General features: G+C 46.6%; 6 protein-coding genes across 6 annotated transcripts; 2 read left to right on the forward strand and 4 right to left on the reverse strand.

The window, feature by feature from the left end:
• Positions 1-1,723: 1,723 nt before the first annotated feature.
• RhiXN_06113 (RNA recognition motif protein) lies at positions 1,724-3,929 on the forward strand (the record flags this gene model as incomplete). The annotated part of the gene is made up of 8 exons (XM_043325929.1): positions 1,724-1,855; positions 1,911-2,078; positions 2,130-2,195; positions 2,248-2,745; positions 2,800-2,969; positions 3,017-3,485; positions 3,537-3,686; positions 3,795-3,929. 8 exons carry the CDS (start codon positions 1,724-1,726, stop codon positions 3,927-3,929), a joined length of 1,788 nt encoding a protein of 595 aa, XP_043181361.1.
• Positions 3,930-4,396: 467 nt separating this feature from the next.
• On the reverse strand, positions 4,397-5,255 carry RhiXN_06114 (Synaptobrevin; the record flags this gene model as incomplete). Its single annotated transcript, XM_043325930.1, has 4 exons — positions 4,397-4,423; positions 4,474-4,584; positions 4,645-4,868; positions 4,925-5,255. The coding sequence occupies 4 exons, from the start codon at positions 5,253-5,255 to the stop codon at positions 4,397-4,399; spliced, it is 693 nt and encodes a 230-aa protein (XP_043181362.1).
• Positions 5,256-5,977: 722 nt separating this feature from the next.
• Positions 5,978-7,325, reverse strand: RhiXN_06115 (ZIP Zinc/iron transport family protein; the record flags this gene model as incomplete). The annotated part of the gene is made up of 7 exons (XM_043325931.1): positions 5,978-6,103; positions 6,165-6,242; positions 6,320-6,402; positions 6,461-6,551; positions 6,603-6,796; positions 6,858-6,901; positions 7,132-7,325. The coding sequence occupies 7 exons, from the start codon at positions 7,323-7,325 to the stop codon at positions 5,978-5,980; spliced, it is 810 nt and encodes a 269-aa protein (XP_043181363.1).
• A 918-nt stretch (positions 7,326-8,243) lies between these two features.
• On the reverse strand, positions 8,244-10,945 carry RhiXN_06116 (cytochrome P450 family protein; the record flags this gene model as incomplete). Its single annotated transcript, XM_043325932.1, has 18 exons — positions 8,244-8,407; positions 8,466-8,494; positions 8,552-8,584; positions 8,636-8,740; positions 8,800-9,114; positions 9,174-9,206; positions 9,254-9,320; positions 9,378-9,474; positions 9,519-9,664; positions 9,719-9,787; positions 9,843-9,945; positions 10,000-10,029; positions 10,094-10,109; positions 10,156-10,195; positions 10,248-10,273; positions 10,433-10,485; positions 10,594-10,691; positions 10,744-10,945. 18 exons carry the CDS (start codon positions 10,943-10,945, stop codon positions 8,244-8,246), a joined length of 1,626 nt encoding a protein of 541 aa, XP_043181364.1.
• Positions 10,946-13,170: 2,225 nt separating this feature from the next.
• RhiXN_06117 (uncharacterized protein) lies at positions 13,171-14,211 on the reverse strand (the record flags this gene model as incomplete). Its single annotated transcript, XM_043325933.1, has 6 exons — positions 13,171-13,564; positions 13,613-13,736; positions 13,794-13,833; positions 13,885-13,902; positions 13,965-14,031; positions 14,084-14,211. 6 exons carry the CDS (start codon positions 14,209-14,211, stop codon positions 13,171-13,173), a joined length of 771 nt encoding a protein of 256 aa, XP_043181365.1.
• Positions 14,212-15,729: 1,518 nt separating this feature from the next.
• On the forward strand, positions 15,730-17,230 carry RhiXN_06118 (aldo/keto reductase family protein; the record flags this gene model as incomplete). The annotated part of the gene is made up of 9 exons (XM_043325934.1): positions 15,730-15,766; positions 15,820-15,943; positions 16,010-16,136; positions 16,198-16,287; positions 16,346-16,642; positions 16,699-16,793; positions 16,855-16,899; positions 16,958-17,085; positions 17,145-17,230. 9 exons carry the CDS (start codon positions 15,730-15,732, stop codon positions 17,228-17,230), a joined length of 1,029 nt encoding a protein of 342 aa, XP_043181366.1.
• Between the last annotated feature and the right edge of the window lie 1,140 nt (positions 17,231-18,370).

The raw sequence follows: 18,370 nt of genomic DNA on the forward strand, positions 1-18,370 counted from the left end.
AAATATGAGCTTAGGGTGGATAACTTTTGAAGAATTTGTTACACTGTGTTACTATGAGTGTGGTTAGGTGATATCGCCGTTCGGCACGTGACCCTTGGATATCACACATACGGCCACGATATGGGCCTCTTGGAACTGCCACCAGAGGTTCTACGTTTGATAGGACAAAGGTGCATCGAAGACTCGGCTTATATGTCAAGTCTCTGCCTAGTGAACAAGTATACATATCACTCCTTGAATGGGTTGCTTTATCAATCCGTCAAATTGGGCTCCAAGCGCTCCGTATGCTCATTTTGCGAGACAGTAACTTCACTCCAGCCAAGCTACGCAAAACACGTGATTAGACTACAGATAGGTGTCAAATGGCTGACCCGTAGGGACGAAGAATATAAGCTGGAAAGGGATCTTGTGCCACAACTGCGGCGCGCCCTTCAAAGCCTGGATTACCTGAAGGATCTATCACTCTCAATTACTCGTACTGCGTTCAACGTATTGTTCAATGATCTGCACGTCTCATTTAGGCTCAATAGATTTGTTCATTCTGGGTCATTGGCAGCACCTCTATTGCATTTTCTCGAAGGACAGTCTTCAATCACACAACTAGGATGTCACGGATCAATTAATAGCGGCGATGAGGGTGTATTGTGTGATCCAATCGAAAAGAATCTTAACCTACTGCCAAAGCTTCAAGCGATTGAAGGTCCATCTTTCCTTGTAGTTGGTCTATCGTGTATACGCCCAATCACGAGTGTAACCGTTCTGAGTTACCTTGATCATCCTCTCCAAGGAGTTGAACATAGACGGAGAACAATAGCGGCCTTGCTGGATCATGGGATGATCCCACTGACGCACTTTTGTATTGTGAGCAAGGTCACCCGAAGGTCTACATGGGATATTTTGGTTAAGGAGTTGCAACGAACACCTCCTTCGAACTTGAAGGAAATTACCATAATAGATCTTTGCTCCCCAGTAGGTTCCATTCTGATTATATGAGTCCTACGGAAATTGATTTGCTCTCACTCGAGGATTTAACGGGCCGATCGACGAATAAGTATATACGTATTTTTCAAAACTTATCCATGTTCATTGATGTTCCTTTTCCATTCTTGGAAAAGTTCGAAGTTGTGACGATGGCCCATAGCTCACGCTTCGATCATCGGATTGGATGTTTATAAAGCTGATGAAGCTGTATCAGAAAGACCAGTTGCCCTGTTGGAAGAGATTGTGCCCTATGCTACGGACTGTTGTCCTTTATGGTCACGTCATTGTTTAGTTGTTATAACTATTAGCATAGCACGTTGTTTGTTATTTCTGTATTAGATGTAACTTTTTGTGATGCAACGTCCTCCCATTAGCTCGGCTTTGTGGCCTTCGTTTATTCGAGTTAGTAAAATAACAATATGCTTCCCTTCCGCCTTTTTATATGATGTATAGTAACCTTCATCGTTCCACCCTAGGTTTTATATCAGATAGTACATATACATGACATGGTTAAATACTCAACCAAGTCGGAGCTGCCACACCACAAGAGCTTTCTTGGGGTTTCAGTCGTAATCTGCCTCCAGGGGGCTCAGGGACGACTTACTATCGCTTAAATTCAAATTGTCATCATATACCACCACCGATCACGTGCCAAAGGATAAGCGCCTCTCAGACTCAACCACGACCTACCAAAATGATGCAGAACGGGCCAAACAGGATGGGACTCGGTCTACGAGCTCCCATGCCCAACTATCAACCTATCCCAACTGCTGCAGCCGCATCCCCGACCGGACCGATGCACAAGGCAACTACGCTCTTCGTTGGGTCGATATCTCCTGGTATTTCGGATGGATTTTTAACCTCGTTGTTTGCTGTGCGTAGTTTAGATACGAGTACCCAATGCTGGAAACTAATATAACGCTGGACAGGCATGTGGACCACTGAGGAGCTTCAAGCGGTTGCAGACGCCACAAGGAAAGCCGCAAGCATTTGGGTTTGCCGAGTTTGAAGAGCCGGATGCGGTTTCGCGGGCTTTGCAATTGTTGGATGGGAGACTGTTACCTTCGCTCGAGGGTGGCCAACCAAAGAAGCTGTCGGTAAGTATTGCGATTCACCCCATTCTCCCGGAATTCATTTTGCATGCTTAGGTTAAAGCCGATCAAAAAACACAAGGATTTTTGAAAACGTATGAAGAACAAAGAGGACAGAACCCTGTACGTCTTTGACACTATGCTCACTCACAACCACTAATAGCGATCCCCAAAGGACGACGAAGTCGCGAAAATGACCTCGGAAACACTCATCGGTTCGTTGATTGCAGCTCTGACCGATCCATCTGCGCTCCCGCAAGAGCAAACCCCGGAAAAATCCAACGAGGTGATCATCCCTCCACATTTGCAAGATCTCCAAGAGCAAGACTTGCCGGAAGAACAGCGTGGGCTGGTCTTGAGTGAAATTTCGTTGTTTAGGGAACGGAGTGCACGGAGGGACAAGCCTCCTCAGGTCGTGGCTCGTCAGCCACAGCGACAAGAATCGGGTGGAGGGACGCGCACGTGGGGACAGCCGCAGCAGGACAAGGAAAAGGGGGAAAGCCATGGGTTGGCGTCCAAGCCTATTGGGTTCGTGCAAGCTACGAGAGACAAGGAGAAGGAGAAGCAGGAACCTGCGTCAAAGACCCCGGGCGAGCCGGAAAAGACAGACGAGGAGCGCGAGAAGGAACGACTGGAAGCTAGACGAAGGGACGAAGATAATTCTTTCCGCGATGTGAGTCACGTTCGGGCCGTTCCTGTAGACTGACATTGACGTGACTGGTAATAGCGAGAACGCCGGTACGAACCCCGCGAAAGACAACGCATCGCTGCTATTGAGCGTGCGCTGCAACGTGAGAGAGGGTTGGCACGTGCGGAAGAAAAGGACCGACAAGAGCTGAAGCAGCGTTTGGCAGAGTGGGATGACGATGCGAGCGACGAGCCGTTTTACGTTGATCGGTGAGCTCCAAGCATCTTTGCCATCTTGTCGTCTAACAATTGTGCAGTGCTCGATGGAGACAAACTCGCCACCGCTTCCTGCTCTCTGAAACGCAAGCAGACGACGCGTCCCGCGCAATGGAAGAACGTCAAGCCGAACACCTGCGTCTCGAATCCGAAGCGTTCCTCGCGCGCCAAATGGACGAAATGCGCGCCTTGGCCGAGGAGCAACGCAAGGCGGGGTTATTGCTGGACGACGGTGCTCCCGTCCGACTGGCAATCTCGGCGGTGGAGAAGAAGGAAAAAGAGGAAGAAGAGGAGAAAAAGGCGGTGGTTGCCAAGCCTGCGCTCGTGTTTGGGCAAGAAGAGGACGAGGAGATTGCTGGGCGCCGGAGGAGGGGAAACCTGGTCAAGTTGGATTTCGAGGCTGCGGAGCGGGAGCGGGTTGTCGAGCGGTTACATCGTGCGAGAGATTCCGTTCCCAAGGCGCAGGATGCGTTGTGGAGGGCCAAGGTCAAGTGGGATGCTTTGGGCGAGGTCAGTGTTATGATCATTCTTGGTGCGGGGATTCTGACGGGGTGTTTCTAGTCCACGGTCCAAAAGAAGATTGTTCCCCTTGCACGCAAGAAACTCGAAGAATACCTTGGAGAGCTCGACGACGACGATATGGTTGTCTTTATCGCTGACCACGTGAGGAGCCGAAAGGGACCTGTGGAACTAGTCGAGGCGCTCGAACCCGTGCGTGACTACTTCATTCCTTATCTCTGGCTCCAAGTGTTTTATTCTCACACGACCGCTCATGTATCGGCTATGAATCAACCTCGTCGCTGACGCCTACCCTTACAGGTTCTAGTCGAAGAAGCCACCGACCTGGTTGTCGCTCTCTGGCGCCAAGTCGTGTTTGAATCCGCGGCGTACGGAGATGGCCTTGAGTCTGGAGACAACTTTGTGGACCAGAGTGGGGACATGGTCCCCACCTGATTAATAGAGGCGACGAGTGAGTGACTTGTCACTTGTCTGATCGCCAAACAGGAAACGAGCCATACATCTATCGAAATTATTCATCCGTTTCTCATTTTGGTCTGGCCGTATCTTATCGGGGGTCCGGCTTGGAGGGTGCGTTTATAAAACGCCAAGTCTAGTCGTGTTGTGTTGTGTATTTGATCCGTTAGGTCCGTCCCGAGGCCGCAAAACGTGGTGTATTTATGTTTGATTTTTGAGTTGGTAATGTGAGTAAAACTCGGTTTCGGTTTGATTTTGTAGGGGGTGTGTGTGATTGAGTCGAGTGAGCGTGTGCTGGCTGCTCACTTGGTGTCGAGGTGAGTGTGTTCTGGAACAAACGGCTTGCCACGGACCACACATGTAAAATCATTAACACAAGGAATGTGATTGAATACTGTGTTGTCTATCGTTACATAAAATCCAGTCGGGTAATTGAAACAGTGATATCAAGCAATGACGCAGCATGAATTTTGCTACGCGCGAGTCAGGTCGGGCATAAAACCAAAGAGTGGATACAACGCACCTTCTTGGCTGTCTTGTAAAACGCCTTGCTCTGCATACTCAAATTATTAGACCGATCGACCAAATCGTCGAGTTTCTCGCCACGTTCAAGTACAGCTTCAATGGTCTTGTGCTACATCGCTCATCAGCATCCCCATAACACATCTCCCAAAAATTGAATAAAAAAACAAACCAGAACAATCTTTGTCTCGTCCAGTTCCTGCTGGACCTTCATAATCGAATCGGCTTGCTTGGGGTCCTGGTACTTGGCGACATACGTCTGTGCTTGGGGGAACGAAATCGCACCCGGATTCGAATACGAGGTCTGAGGAACGGCAGTCGAAAAGTCATCCAGCGCCTTGGCCAACAACGAAAACGCCGGTCGAACGGGATACTCTTCGTCCGAGATCAATACACCTATAACCATTCAATCAACTCCCAATTACCACACACTCAACCCGTTCCAAGCTTACCAACCAAGTTCTCGGCCCCTCCTCGGTTGTACACATGGAACACATATGACTTTTCCTGAATACTCTGTCGTTGTCCAGCTGGCGTTCGCTCGGCCACGGTTCCCGCGAAAAAGGACATGAACTCAGCCACACCACCGCGTTGGTAGAACGAGAATGTCGAGAGATCGTTGGCGCATACGAGCGATGTCGCTTTGCCGCTTGAGAGGTGCAGGATGTTAAGGCTGTACAGGCGCATCTCGCTTAGGTCGTGGTCGTGCGGTGGAGAGTCTAAGCCGGGGTTGGAAGCGCTCGGCGGTTGGGTGTGGGGATGTGGCTGTGGGACAGGGGTCATATTGATGAGATGTTCTCTGGTTCAGAGACTATTGTGTTGGGGTTTGAATGGTGAGTAGTTAACGCCCAAGGGGCTTCGGATTACGGTGATACCCCATTCATCGAGTGCGTGGCTGGTAGAGTCGAGGAACCCTCTATAGAGCTGTACCATCAGTGCGCATACATGTTTTCTAGTCATTCAGCCCGATCCAGTGTTCATGACCAAATTGCTACGCCTGCACATGTAGCAATCTATGTGCTCGATCAGCTAGGGGTATCCGCTTGTGCTCGGCTTGTACTTTATGTGCTTGACTATCATGATCAGTGGAAACTCGTTCCTCATATATGACTCTTGATTCGACGCGTTGCACACATGGTTGGTTCAATCGGTAGCTATGGTCAAGGTGAGATCACGGGGACTTAAATCCCGGATAAATTATGAGATTTACCAAGTCCTGGCTGGCTCGGTTGGAAGTGGCCAAGCCTCAAACAAATGTATGCTGGTACTCCCCCTGGATAAGAAGTTGGCAGTTATCGGGGTTATCTTGGAAATGATCCTCGAACATATTTTTCTCAGTAGGAATGGAGGAACGGTAGATTGATTTTTTTTTACAAGAAGCGAAATACATTAACCCTTTGCTATCCTATCACCTGTCGTCAAGACATCCCTCGTCTATTTACGAAAGCTCAATACAAGTTAATATAAAGAAATAGTGTTCTCTTTTTCTCTTCGGTGTTTTTAGCTCAGGCCCATCGACCAATGAGAGCCATGATACCTGCTCCAAGCACCATCATGACGCATGCATACAGGAGCTTGCCGATCGGAGCACGGTGCATAACAGGGTTAAATATAAACTCGTGAGCCAACAACTATCCATCTCCATCAGTCAACCCAATCAAACACAGATAGGATCGGGATGAACAAACGAACCTCGACCAACCCTGTATATAACAGTATCCCAGCCGAAATAGAATCAAAGGTCCCGGCAACGATGCTACTTGTCATCGACTTGGGATTGTATGTTGTCCGGATCCCAAGTCCCGCGGCGACACCAATAGGAGTTGTTAGACCGTACAAAAGCGCACCGGCGTATGGACCCAGGACCGATATGGCAAAGGAAGGTCAAGTGAGGCAAGGCGGGTACCGAGACCAAGGCCCTCAAACATTTCTTAATAAAGCGGTTATATTATTGCTTACGGAATCTTGTAGTCTAATGCATGGCTTACGATGGAAGATTAATACGATGAACAGGACGATAAAATCTTCGTCCACTGCCAGGGTCATGCCGATTAATATGCTATGGAATACGACTCCAAACTGCTCTTTGGTTGTTATCATTCCTGATGAGCATTGAAGTGAGTATCTTACCTCGAGTATGGCAACTCCGAGGAGTTGGGCAAGTGCTGATTCGGATATTCCGTTGTGCAAGGCAAGCTTTTCCTTGAGCCCAAGTTCCGAGTCATTCTTGATAACCTTTCCAGAGTTGGCAGCCACCTGGTCCGATAGTCGTAGATCTTGGATATCGCTTTCACCAGATCTTTCATGGCTGCTCCGATGGCTATCTGAGATAAAATAAAATAACATAAGTTATGATTGGGTGAAAGAATGGACATGTATTCCTACTATATTCTTTAACTCCCAGGGAGTCAAGTTTGGCGGTTCCTATTCTAAAAGCGGCAAGTTCAACAAAGAATATGCAAAACACAGCGCCCATAGCCATTGCAGGGGCCCAAGGATATTCCTCCCAACACCCTTGAGACAAGCAGAGCCAAGTTTCTCGACGGCAGGCGCGAGAAGATGATAAAGGCTGTTGCAATAATGACACCCGAGCCAAAATATTTGGCGCCCCTAAATGGTGCATCAATAACAGTGTGATTAAATTCGGATGGAGTCTTACTCGAAGATCAGCTTGTGAACGTTGAGAAAGTGTAGACGGGAAGCCAGAACTGGAAAGGCAGCGCCAAAGACGGATGTAGCTAGGATAATGAATAATGATGCGACTCGGAGTCCAAGGTACGTGTCTTGGCGTTGAACATCGCCGCATGAATTAGTTTCTTCAGCCAGGGTATGGAGGGAGCTCAAATCGACCATAATACTGGACCTTGGATCTTAGCTGGGACGTTGGTTGGTACAATCCTGATGGTAAATTTTCAGGCATTTATTCTGCTGGGTTCAGGGTACCTCAACAATGACATTATCATTCGGAGATATTCCTCCCAAACGTATTTTTTGTACGTTCATCCTCTGGGTGACACCTGGTGCACTAAAAATAACCATTCTCGTTACGGCCACATGTCTGGTTCTTTCTTCTCGTGCTCACGGTTGTACTGGACCTGACATCCTTTCAGATATTTTCCTACGCCTGTCTCACCACATATACGACTCTAGTATTTGGAATGATGAGTACAGATGTGTATCTAACCAGAAAGCATCTCTCGGACAAGGCCGGTCAAGAAGATAGAAAGAGGACCGCACTAGTTGCCAAGTTATTTTCGGGATTTATTGATGCGGCGTACGTATGCGCATAACCAGGATGGGTTAGACCTACTGCCGTACTCTGCCGGAAGGTCCGCTGAGACTAGAATGGCATTTATCATAAAGGTACAGTCGGTAAATTAACAGATCGCGTCACTGATATAAATTCATGACCAACTTCTGTACGAGGTCCAAGCGTAATAGCACGACCTCACCAACGCACTGGAACATCTGGACAGAAACCATAGAAATATAAGAGAGAATGCGATTATGTTTCTCCTCTATATGTAGCATCAATGCTACGAGTGGAATTAATTAAATTGTGTCCTCGAGGAGCAAGTAACCTCTCCTTAAACGGTAACGAATCGAGGGATACATGCTAAACCTATTCGGGGTATCGCTGGTACAAGATTCAATAGCTGCCGAACTACGAAAGAAGTTGGGGACTATCACAGGACACGTTGGTGTAAACCTCGGTTTTTGGAATTATGTGTCATATTGTTAGGCTACTAAGACATGCAAATTGCAGTATTTCTAAAGAGCAGTAACAATGAGGGGCAGAGAAGGACTGACGCCGCTCCCAAACACATCCTTAGTTCCCGCAGGGTAAGGGGCCATAGTAATACAAGACAGCCAGTCGATCTCCATAGATCCTGGAGTGAACTTGAAATGCTTGATTAATGTTGATAGTACAATCTCTGTTTTGACGCATTCAATTTTTAATGGCGCGAAGTGCGGGCATAAATGCGGACTTACTAAGCTCCAGAATCGAGAACTTAAAACCACTTGAGAATACTATCAGCACAAGACCTCGCGATATCACTCTGTACCTGAAGACTTACATGCAAGCCCTTGGTCCTCCAGAGAACGTCATCCTATAAATGAAGGTCTCAGAGATAAGTTAAATACTAATCGGGATCACCTACATCGAAGAGTATACTCCAGGTCCTTTTGCATCAGCCACAGACGGGGGTAGTTCTTGCAGCCATCTCTCAGGCTTGAATTCGTCCGCATCATCTCCCCACGTTTCTCTAATTGAAATATTAATCATTAGTTTTTTATATATATCTAGTTAAGCTTCATTACTCACTTGGATCGGTTTGCTTCCTTAAGTGCTAAATAAATCTTTGTTCCTTTACGAACGTGGATCTCGTTGATCGGGTTCCCATCCTTCCCTTTGACAGGGTATTTGAGCGGAACTACCCAGTCCTTCAACGCTATCCTCTCTGTGTATGGTGCAGGAGGATATAGTCGCAGTACCTCTCTGCAAAGGGCGTCAAGATAGGGTAGTGCGTTAAGTTCGTCGAACGACAGGGTATCTGGGACTTCTTGCAGCTCAGCTCGTAGGCGATCCTGGACGGTTGTATGACAAGCAAGGAGATGAAGAGTGCGAGAAAGAGCGCCGCTTAATATAGAATTTTAACTTGGAATTCTGAAGTATAGCATATATTCAGGTTACTGTACCTCGTGGTTTCGTGACCTGCGAAAATGAGAGTACTAGAAGACAGATCAGACACTGGTAAAATCAGTATGATTAGACGCACTTGATCTGTCCAAGTAACTGATCCTCTGGAAGCCTGTCCTCCTCACGCGCTTCCAAGTTAGCTTTCACTGTAGGCGCCTACGTGTAAGTCCATTTGGTCTTCATTCAATCCAAACTTAACTCACGCAGTACAGACATTATATCATGCATGTCCTTTGACTTGCTAGGATCCTTCAGTGCTTCCTTCTTTTGCAATAGAATCTCTTGAGCCTGCGTCGATCGCTGGTGAGTGTCAGAGATCTCGAATCACCAACTCAATGACAGACCTGTCTATCCTGGACATCAACGATGTGTTTCATCTCTCGTACAATTGTACTAGGAGCCCAGCCGGCCAATTTTGCTAGGAGCCACGATGGCCCCATGCGGTAAACAAATGGAAATAATGACCTGAAGGGGGCAATTTGCGCGAGGGCTGGACTATAATCCCTTTAGACGACCGCGAAACAGGAAGATAATATGTGCTTACAAGTAGTTTTGACAACACGGCTGTATTCGGACTCGACTCCGTGAAGGATGCCGAAACTGTGACCAATGCCTAATTTACTCGCTCAGAAGGTATAGACACACGTGTTTTCCTGAGACTGACGTACCAGCGGTCCCCATGAGCTCCAGAGCTGATGAACTGCACCAACGAAGCATGTCGAGCTCTTTGCTATGTGCTCCACCCATATCTTTGACCATGGCCCGTTTCATCTTAATAGAATGAGTCGAACTTTATACTTTGATGCGGAAACACTTCAAACTCACATCATCGGCAATCATATAAAACATCTCCGTCTAGTAAGACCGTAAACAAACATTCTTTTCACCACTAACTTATGTATGGACAATTGTTGCTTACTACTGTTGTGAGCAATCTATGTCAGAGAATTGAGCATGACCCGTAGCCGATTGTGAGCTCACAAGTCCTCATGTGTTTTACCGTGAATACTGGATTCAGCATCTATCAAACATAAGGTATCAGTATGTGTTTTTTCTTCAATCATGTATCCTACCTTGCGCTGCGCCTTGTGCCGACGACCTGATAGGAGATTTTAGAACATGATCCAACATTTAAGTATTACGACGTACCGACAGACGAGATTAAACCAGGCCCGAAGGTTGCATTATTAATATTTTGTATGTAAATATCAGGCTAATATAACAATGTACATCGCAACCATCGTCGAGATAGACTCACTCATAAAAATATTGTTTATGGCGAAATACGCTGTCCGCCTCCTTGACTAGAACCTCATGCATGAATCTCGATCAGAAACAAATAGATCTTCACTCTATTCTCTCACTTGAGTTAGCTATCTCAATCTAGTAGACAGATGCTATGATTTCACGACTACTTACTCCGAAAGGGCCATACACCTTGCTCACAGAACCATACGTATCCTGAAGAGCGTCGTGAAACCCAATGTTGTACGGCAGAACTAAATCATTTAGATGGCCTGATCCGGTGACAGATCAATAAGCAGTAGCACACGCTCTTCGCACACCCACCGTAGATGAGGCTCTTCTGAATTGGTCCGTCAAGGTTCGGGTATGCCGAAGATGCTAGAAGACGTTTGAGTGTGTACCCGGCCAACGCGGTAGTCAATACACCAGCGGAGCATTCGAGCGGCCGAACTTTAACTGTCATCAATGCAGTATCGAGCAGCTGCTGGAGCTGAGAAATGTCGAAGGGTGATTGTGTATATGGCATGATGAGAATTTCTGGGCTAGTTGTGTGACCACGAGTCAATTTCCACCTTTTATATCCTAACAATGCTCCGCAATCATATTCAGGATAACTATATCGTATTCAAACTCGCGCTACTTGCTAGTGTCAATTTGCCGCTCGGCGAGCCGTTGCTCTAGAAGAGGTTTGCTATCAGCGGCATTGGTACTGATAGTACGAAATTAGATATTGTTTCCCATAAGTAGCTTCAAGCGTGTGGTTAGTCAGCAGATACCGTTATTGTACTACTACATACCAGCAGAGTTCATAAACGGCTCTTCTCGCGGCAAAACTTGGGAAGCTTATTATTAATCGTGTGGTTACGCAAAGTACAGGAGTAAACGCAAGAAGGTTGCCCTGATAAACGCGGCTAATATCGTGACCCTCGGTGTACTATGAAATTCGAATTCTACTAACACATCTGCAAGGAGAGCAATACACTAAAGTTGAATACGCAAAGAGAAAAGTCGAATGAATTGATGTATATGTCTATTATAGATCTCCGTTTACTCCGCATACTTGAACCAAGTACTGCTCGTCGGCATCAGTAAACTTCAATCCCATGCACAGATGCAAACTTCAATGAAGGAATAATTACTCTCCAGTCTGACATTCGACCCATCCCGCCAGATCTCATTTGATCATATGCCATTTGTGGCAACAGTTGCGTGGTAGAGGATTGAGAAATTTCCACGCGTTCCAAACATTCAAACGCTGAAAGTCGAGAAATATGTGATCTAAATGCATTGCAATGGCGCAGAGCGCTTGGTCCCTAAAGCTATTTGAGATACTTTCTCGTGGTTTGTGAACAATCAAGCTTACTGTGAAAGCCTCGACTATATGCATATCTTTCAGTGTGTCACGCACGCATGTTCCTTCCAATTTCGAAATCAGGGTTGTGTAACCTTGCCAGGTTGGTCGGTGTTCTACAATACACAACGAGGATAGTCGTTCCATTGGGCGGAAGAATGCCGCCATCGAGTTCTCGAGTCGAAGGAAAGCCAGGTTATGATACATGACCCGTATTTTCGTAATAGAACGCCGAGGTATAAGGGCACTTAAAAGAGATAATGGCCCAGCGAGTTCCTCAAGTATGGGTAAAAACGATGGATCATTTGTTTCGAGTATTTTTGAGAGATGTTCGAGCTGTTCGCTGTGGAATAACGAGTACCACCCAAGCCTTGAAATCGAAGGTTGCTTCTGAAGAAAACGAATTAAGGAAATTGATAGATTTCCGGAATGAATAAATTCAGTAAGCTGGAAAGGAGGGGCAAACTCTGCAAGCAAGGCATCTAGAACGCTGGGGGCTGCAGACAAGGATAGTGATAACAAATTTGGCATTTCTCTGAGAACGGAGCGAAGCGAGGGCATAAGACTGCTTGGTAGTTGGAAAGAAGTAGAATAAACCTCCCAAGCCAAGCCGATCTCGAGAAACCTGATGTGCCCGAGTTCAGCAATTCGAAAATCGGTGGATGTATAACAGAGTGACGCGACATGTTTTGCTGATCCAAGGTATATAGACCTATACAGCCGAAAACCCAGCGTGCGGCGGGTAGTCATGTCAGCCCTGTAAAAGTTTAACAAGGAGCTCAGGTCATCACCGAGAAACTCCGCTATGACTATCACAATCTCTGGAGGTAGTAGAATGGTTTTTGCTGTCGTAGGCATAGCTGGCTCTAGATGAGCTCATGGAACAGTATGCGACGTCAGCTTTAGTAGTTCCAGCGCGCTGCGCCGACCCTTAATAAGCGGCACCCAATATGCACCCAATTGTGCAATGATGAACGTGCGGAGTTCGCGATTCACACTTCAGATAATTCAGAAGCCGCCGGCCTGGTTTGTGGGATTCAGTGGATGGATCATTTACACACTGACGACGCACATCCTCAGACTAAGCAATAGTTCCAAGTGACGCGATTAGCAAATAAATGACACAAACGTGATATCAAAGGGCCCAATTCGGAAACGTGTCCCATGGAGTCTAATCCTAAGCGAAAAATGCGGATGTTATTGCAACGTAATAATAAAGGGTGTGGGAACCGTGGGCTCTGAGCATAAAATCGTATTGCACAGTAAACCAAGACGTCGAGCAATCTCGGAGGGCTGTAGGTGACCTGTAAAGGTTGGATATATTAGAACGAGTTTCGGTGACAGGCCCAGGTCAATTCCGGAGCGAAGAGTGGGCAAGCCCTAACCAGTATAGATAGGAATTAGATTTTCTGCCGTTTAGTTGATTGGCCCTCGGTTTCCGCTTCCCCCACATCTTGAAGTATGGAGGACTCGGAGCGCTTTTTGCCAAGCAAGGTTTCATCTAAGGGCTTTGAAGATGGTTTGTTATCTAGAGCGGCTGGTTGTGGAGCTGGTGTTGATACTTCAAAGGAGGGCATGACAGGTGTGGGGGGTTTGGTTGAAGATTTTGCGGAGCCAGATGTGGAAGCACCAGGCTTTCTGACAATAGCGCCTTTAAGGATAGCCTTTTGATTCTTTTTGGGTTGACTTTTGGCTGGCGTCGACACAGTCAGTTTTGGAGCAGGCTTAGAACTTGAGCTTGGAGGAGGCACGGGATTGGCAGCTGCTTGCTGGGCTTCGCGTTGGGAAACTGCCCTGTTATATGGGGTCAAACTAGGTATGTCGGACAGCTTTATTACTCACTCTCGGAAGTTTTTCAGTTCCTCATTCTCCTCGTCTTTGCGTTTTTGTTCTTTGACAACCTTTTCGTCGATTAGACTATCGAGAAAATGTATTTCGTCTTCTTCCAAAGCCCGAAATTGATTGCCTGAGATAACAGAATTAATCCGCGTATGGGGTGCTGTTTGTTAGGGGTTCGACTTACTCAGTTTGTTCTTCTCCTCCCACTGTTCTTGTTTTGCTGTCTGACTTCGAATTATTTATATATTTTACATGAACAAGAACTACCATCATACCTTATTAGCTTGCAAGCGCTATGAATCATAACACGAATGTAAGACTGTAGTCGTTAGGTATACTAATTGCTAACTCTTACCTCATATAATGACCTCCCATCATATTCTGGATCCTCAGTAGGTCTTGGAGGTGGTTCTTGTCCCAGCCTGTGCGACGATTAGTAGGCCTTGATACAGGTTTTTTATGGTATATACACACCGAGCATAAGCTGCTTTCCATTGTTCTTCACGACGTTCTTTCGCACTGTCTATCTCGGATTGTGTAACAAACCTGGAAGCGACGCTTCCGGTGGCTGAGAGAGATGTGAGTGGGTTTGCCTCATCCATGTCGCAATGTTGTTGTCGGAGTTAGTAAGTTAGTGGCGGCTAAGCCTTGCCCTTAGTCACGTGATTAGATAATGTAACTTGTCACATTGTTGTGTCACATGCTGGCCTGCACTAGGGGCGTGGCCAACCACGTCCAAGGCCGGCATCGAAAAAATAAAATGGACGATGGATGTATATAATTGCTCTATATTATTAGACCTATTATTTACTTCTATTTTCAAAGAGATGTTGGAAGCCACGGTCAATGGTAGCAATCGATCTGTATACATGCTTTCTACTCGAGCATCTGCTGCGATATAGGAGAAAATCGATAAGGAAGTCGGCTAGTCTCTGAAGACAGGTTAAACTGTCAGTGATCGCTTTCTGTAGGACGTGAGCGGCCTCGATCGAACAGGAATATTAGAAGAGCGGCCTAGGAGCTTGCTTAGATTAGTCAATATTCTTACTCAATCTGATGCACTACCTAGTCATGAGTGCACATTTTGTTTGTGTCCAACTCCAATATCTTCCTACTTAAATACAAGCTAGAGCGATTTTGGGTGTGTTCGGGCGCCCGGGACATACAACGGGATTGACATAACTGAAATAGATATAGTAGGCACAAGCTGATACCGCACCTAGTATTTGGTGGTCATAGGAAGACACGGTGAGCCCCAAGAGTACGGAAAATCTGCATGATGTCCAGACATCTGCACCTAAAATCGCAGGATCCGCACCCCGATGGCATATAGCTCTGCACAATCCGACGGAGCTCGTGAGCCCGAAATGCTCGAGAAGCGTGAGCGAGATGCTCATGGTAATCTCGTTTATGCTTCTCGAGCATTTCGGGCCCATGAGCTCCGATGGATTTTGCAGAGGGGTAGCGATGAGTTGAGGTTGCGGATTCATGGAAAAACTGGCCGAATTTTGCCAGCACTCAGCATATGATGCGCGATTCCTCCCGTCCGGAAAAATACGCACTTTCGGGGCCCGCAGTGCAAAACAGCCGTACGGCGGCCCCCCCCCCCTCCACTTTATGTGGCGAGTCGTTCACACGACCACACGTTTAGGCAATTTGTCATGAAAAGAGGTAAGCTTAATAATAGGCAACTCCCTTACAAACTATACATGACTCCTTTCAGCACTACGCGCGTTACGCGCGCATACAGTCCTATTGATAATACTGCACCCTCATTAATCCAAAGGTTAAGCTTTACTATCCATCTGCAAACTGTGCTCGCGAACGGTATGCTTTTGCAAACATGCGCGCGTTACTTTCAATGATCCCCCGCGAGCGGATCCTCCGCTCTTTGCACGCATAGGCTGGCATCACAGCGTCCTAGTAACCTATGACAGTCCACTGCGAATCGGTAGTCATCTTGTATGGGTCACAACCGTCGGCATCCTAGATTTGACATGGGCTCCAGGCGATAGGAGTACCCATCTCATCCCAGCTCCATAATATATAAGAGACACACAATTGTTCATACCAACATCATAACCGGCCCTTTTTTGCTTTTTTGCTTTGCAGAAGTTACTATGTTGTCCGCCAACACACCAAAGAAAATGACTTATGGTGAGTCCTACCAAGAAAATGGGAGGATTAGTTGTCTAAGTTTCATTTATCAGTCCGTTTGGGAAGCTCGGGTCTAAAGGTTTCGCGACTTATCCTTGGAATGGGAAGCTATGGAAACAAGACATGGTATGAATCAGCACTCGAGGAGGAAGATGGAATTAAACAAATCAAGGCAGCGTAAGTCGGACAGTATTATCGAAGCGATGTGTTATTTACTTCTTACCCCTCCGGATATCTTTCCAGATATGAAGCTGGTATTCAGACCTTTGACACCGCAAACTCGTACGCGAATGGAGACTCGGAACGTATTCTCGGCAAAGCGATCAAGCAGTTGAATCTACCTCGAGAGGAGATCGTGATTATGACCAAGGTGAGAAGCCCATTGAATAACATGGGTAACTGTTACTTGGCTCTAACAACACATTTGCAAGGTATACTACCCCGTAGCGCCAACCTTCACCCTTCCTGGGCAAGGGGCAAACGCGGCGGGCTACGTCAACCAGTATGGCCTCAGCCGAAAGGTGTCGTAGCCTACTCTTTGTAATCTCAATGATAAACTTATCATCAACCCAATACTAGCATATATTCGAATCCATCAAACACTCGCTCGAGCGTTTGCAACTTGATTATGTCGATGTTCTGCAATGCCATCACTTTGACGAAGACACTCCCATCTCTGAGACCATGCAAGCTCTCCACGACGTCGTCAAGGCAGGATACGCCCGCTATATTGGGATGTCAAACTGCTATGCCTACCAGTTTCAAGCTATGCAGAATTATGCGATCACCAACAAGCTCACGCCGTTCATATCGGTGCAGAACCAATACAATCTCATCTGCAGAGAAGAAGAGAGGGAAATGATACCGACCTTGAAGGTAAAATTTGCCCCTTAATTTCCGTCGGCATGTATACATAATTCAGGCCCATGTAGATGTTCGGAGTTGGATTGACCCCATATTCTCCACTCGGGCAGGGCTTGTTGAGCCGGCCTTTTTCGGAGGCGTCATCTAGGGAGAAGACTTTCCCGTGCGTATCCTCCATTAACCAACGCTCCAATTCTACTTAACTTTAGTTCGATTTGCTCTAGCCAATTGAATCAAATCAAGGAGCATAACAAGGGGACTATTATCAGGTTAGTTATGACCTGCGTGAGCTTACAAGGCATGCAAGACTCATTATAAAAATCATAGCCTCGAACAAATCGCCCAAGCCCGAGGAGTTAGTATGGGACAAGTGGCACTCGCGTGGCACCTATCTAAAAACGGAGTGACTCCTATCATTGGCGCAAGCAGTCCAAGATCACTGGAGGACAATCTTGGTAAGCTGGGGGTTCCTTCGACTACAACCCATTTATCTCATACTACACGTGAATTACAGGTGCAATTGATATAAAGCTAACAGACGAGGAGATTCAAGCGCTCGAAGAGCCATATGTCGCGCAGCCCCCCCAAATCGAATATTAGTTTTGAGTCCCTGTAATCTGGAATGGCCCTTCAAATTTACCTCCAGCTTGTGTTTAAACATGTACTCGTGTTTGTTAGATAACTGTGCTTTTGCGCATGTAGGTTCTTCCGGGGTGTAAAACACAACCTGACTGAGAAATATCAACAGTGACCGAATTTATATGGCGCGCGAAACCTAAGGTTCAGAAAGATGAGATATCTTGGAATAGTCCGTCGTAAACACATTTAGTAAAAATGAAGTCATGGGTCTAATTGTATGCGCGTGTTCTCTCTCTCGCGTCTCCAGCTTGGAATAGCAAAAGGATGAATCTGATTTATGCTAGCGGTATTTCAAGTGCATGTATTGGTCCACCGCGTCGCACGCCTCGTATGCTCTATTCGGAATATTCCCCATGCGCTCTGGAGTAGGGGGTACACGGGGGTATGCTCCCCAGTCATATGTATATAGCACGTGCCCGCATACGCGGAGACTTACCCTTCCACCGCTACACATCCCCGTCTCCAGCTCTTCTTCCAACACTGACATGAACATGACTGCGAAGTAACGGGGTTTAAATCCTGTGCCCAAGCAACCGTGTTTCAGTTACTTGAAGTCAATAACATATTTATGATTAGACGAAGCCAAGTTCAGCACAAAACTATCGATTCGCCCTCGTCCTATTGCAACACCAAGGACATGACGTAACATAGGCTGTCCTAGTTTGAAAGATGGACACAAGGAGAGAATGAATCACACGGGCAAGTTTTACAATGTAATTATGAATTTTGAACGCAAGTTGCTTATACCCATATCGATACACAGCCTATACCTGAACCAAAACGCCCATGTAGATGATCTGTAACATCGCAAGCACAAATAAAAACTGAACTCGAAGGCTCCTTTGGCCGTGGGTAAGGGGCGCCGAGTGACTAACTGATGGGTCGGGAAGAACGATAGATCGCAAGGAGCGGAGCTGATTTGACCATTTGGTAGGAATGATTAACGAACGATTGGCATCGATTTTAATGAACATGTGAAGCGATAATTAGTAAAAGGGCAAGCAATTGTTCAGTACCACATACCAGGAAGAAAGCATTTGCCAAGAAGCAATATACGAATACTGTCCAATATAGCATATTCCCGACACCAAGCATCCCCGC

This window comes from Rhizoctonia solani, chromosome 6 (genome assembly GCF_016906535.1).
Source record: "Rhizoctonia solani chromosome 6, complete sequence".
Taxonomy (NCBI): domain Eukaryota; kingdom Fungi; phylum Basidiomycota; class Agaricomycetes; order Cantharellales; family Ceratobasidiaceae; genus Rhizoctonia; species Rhizoctonia solani.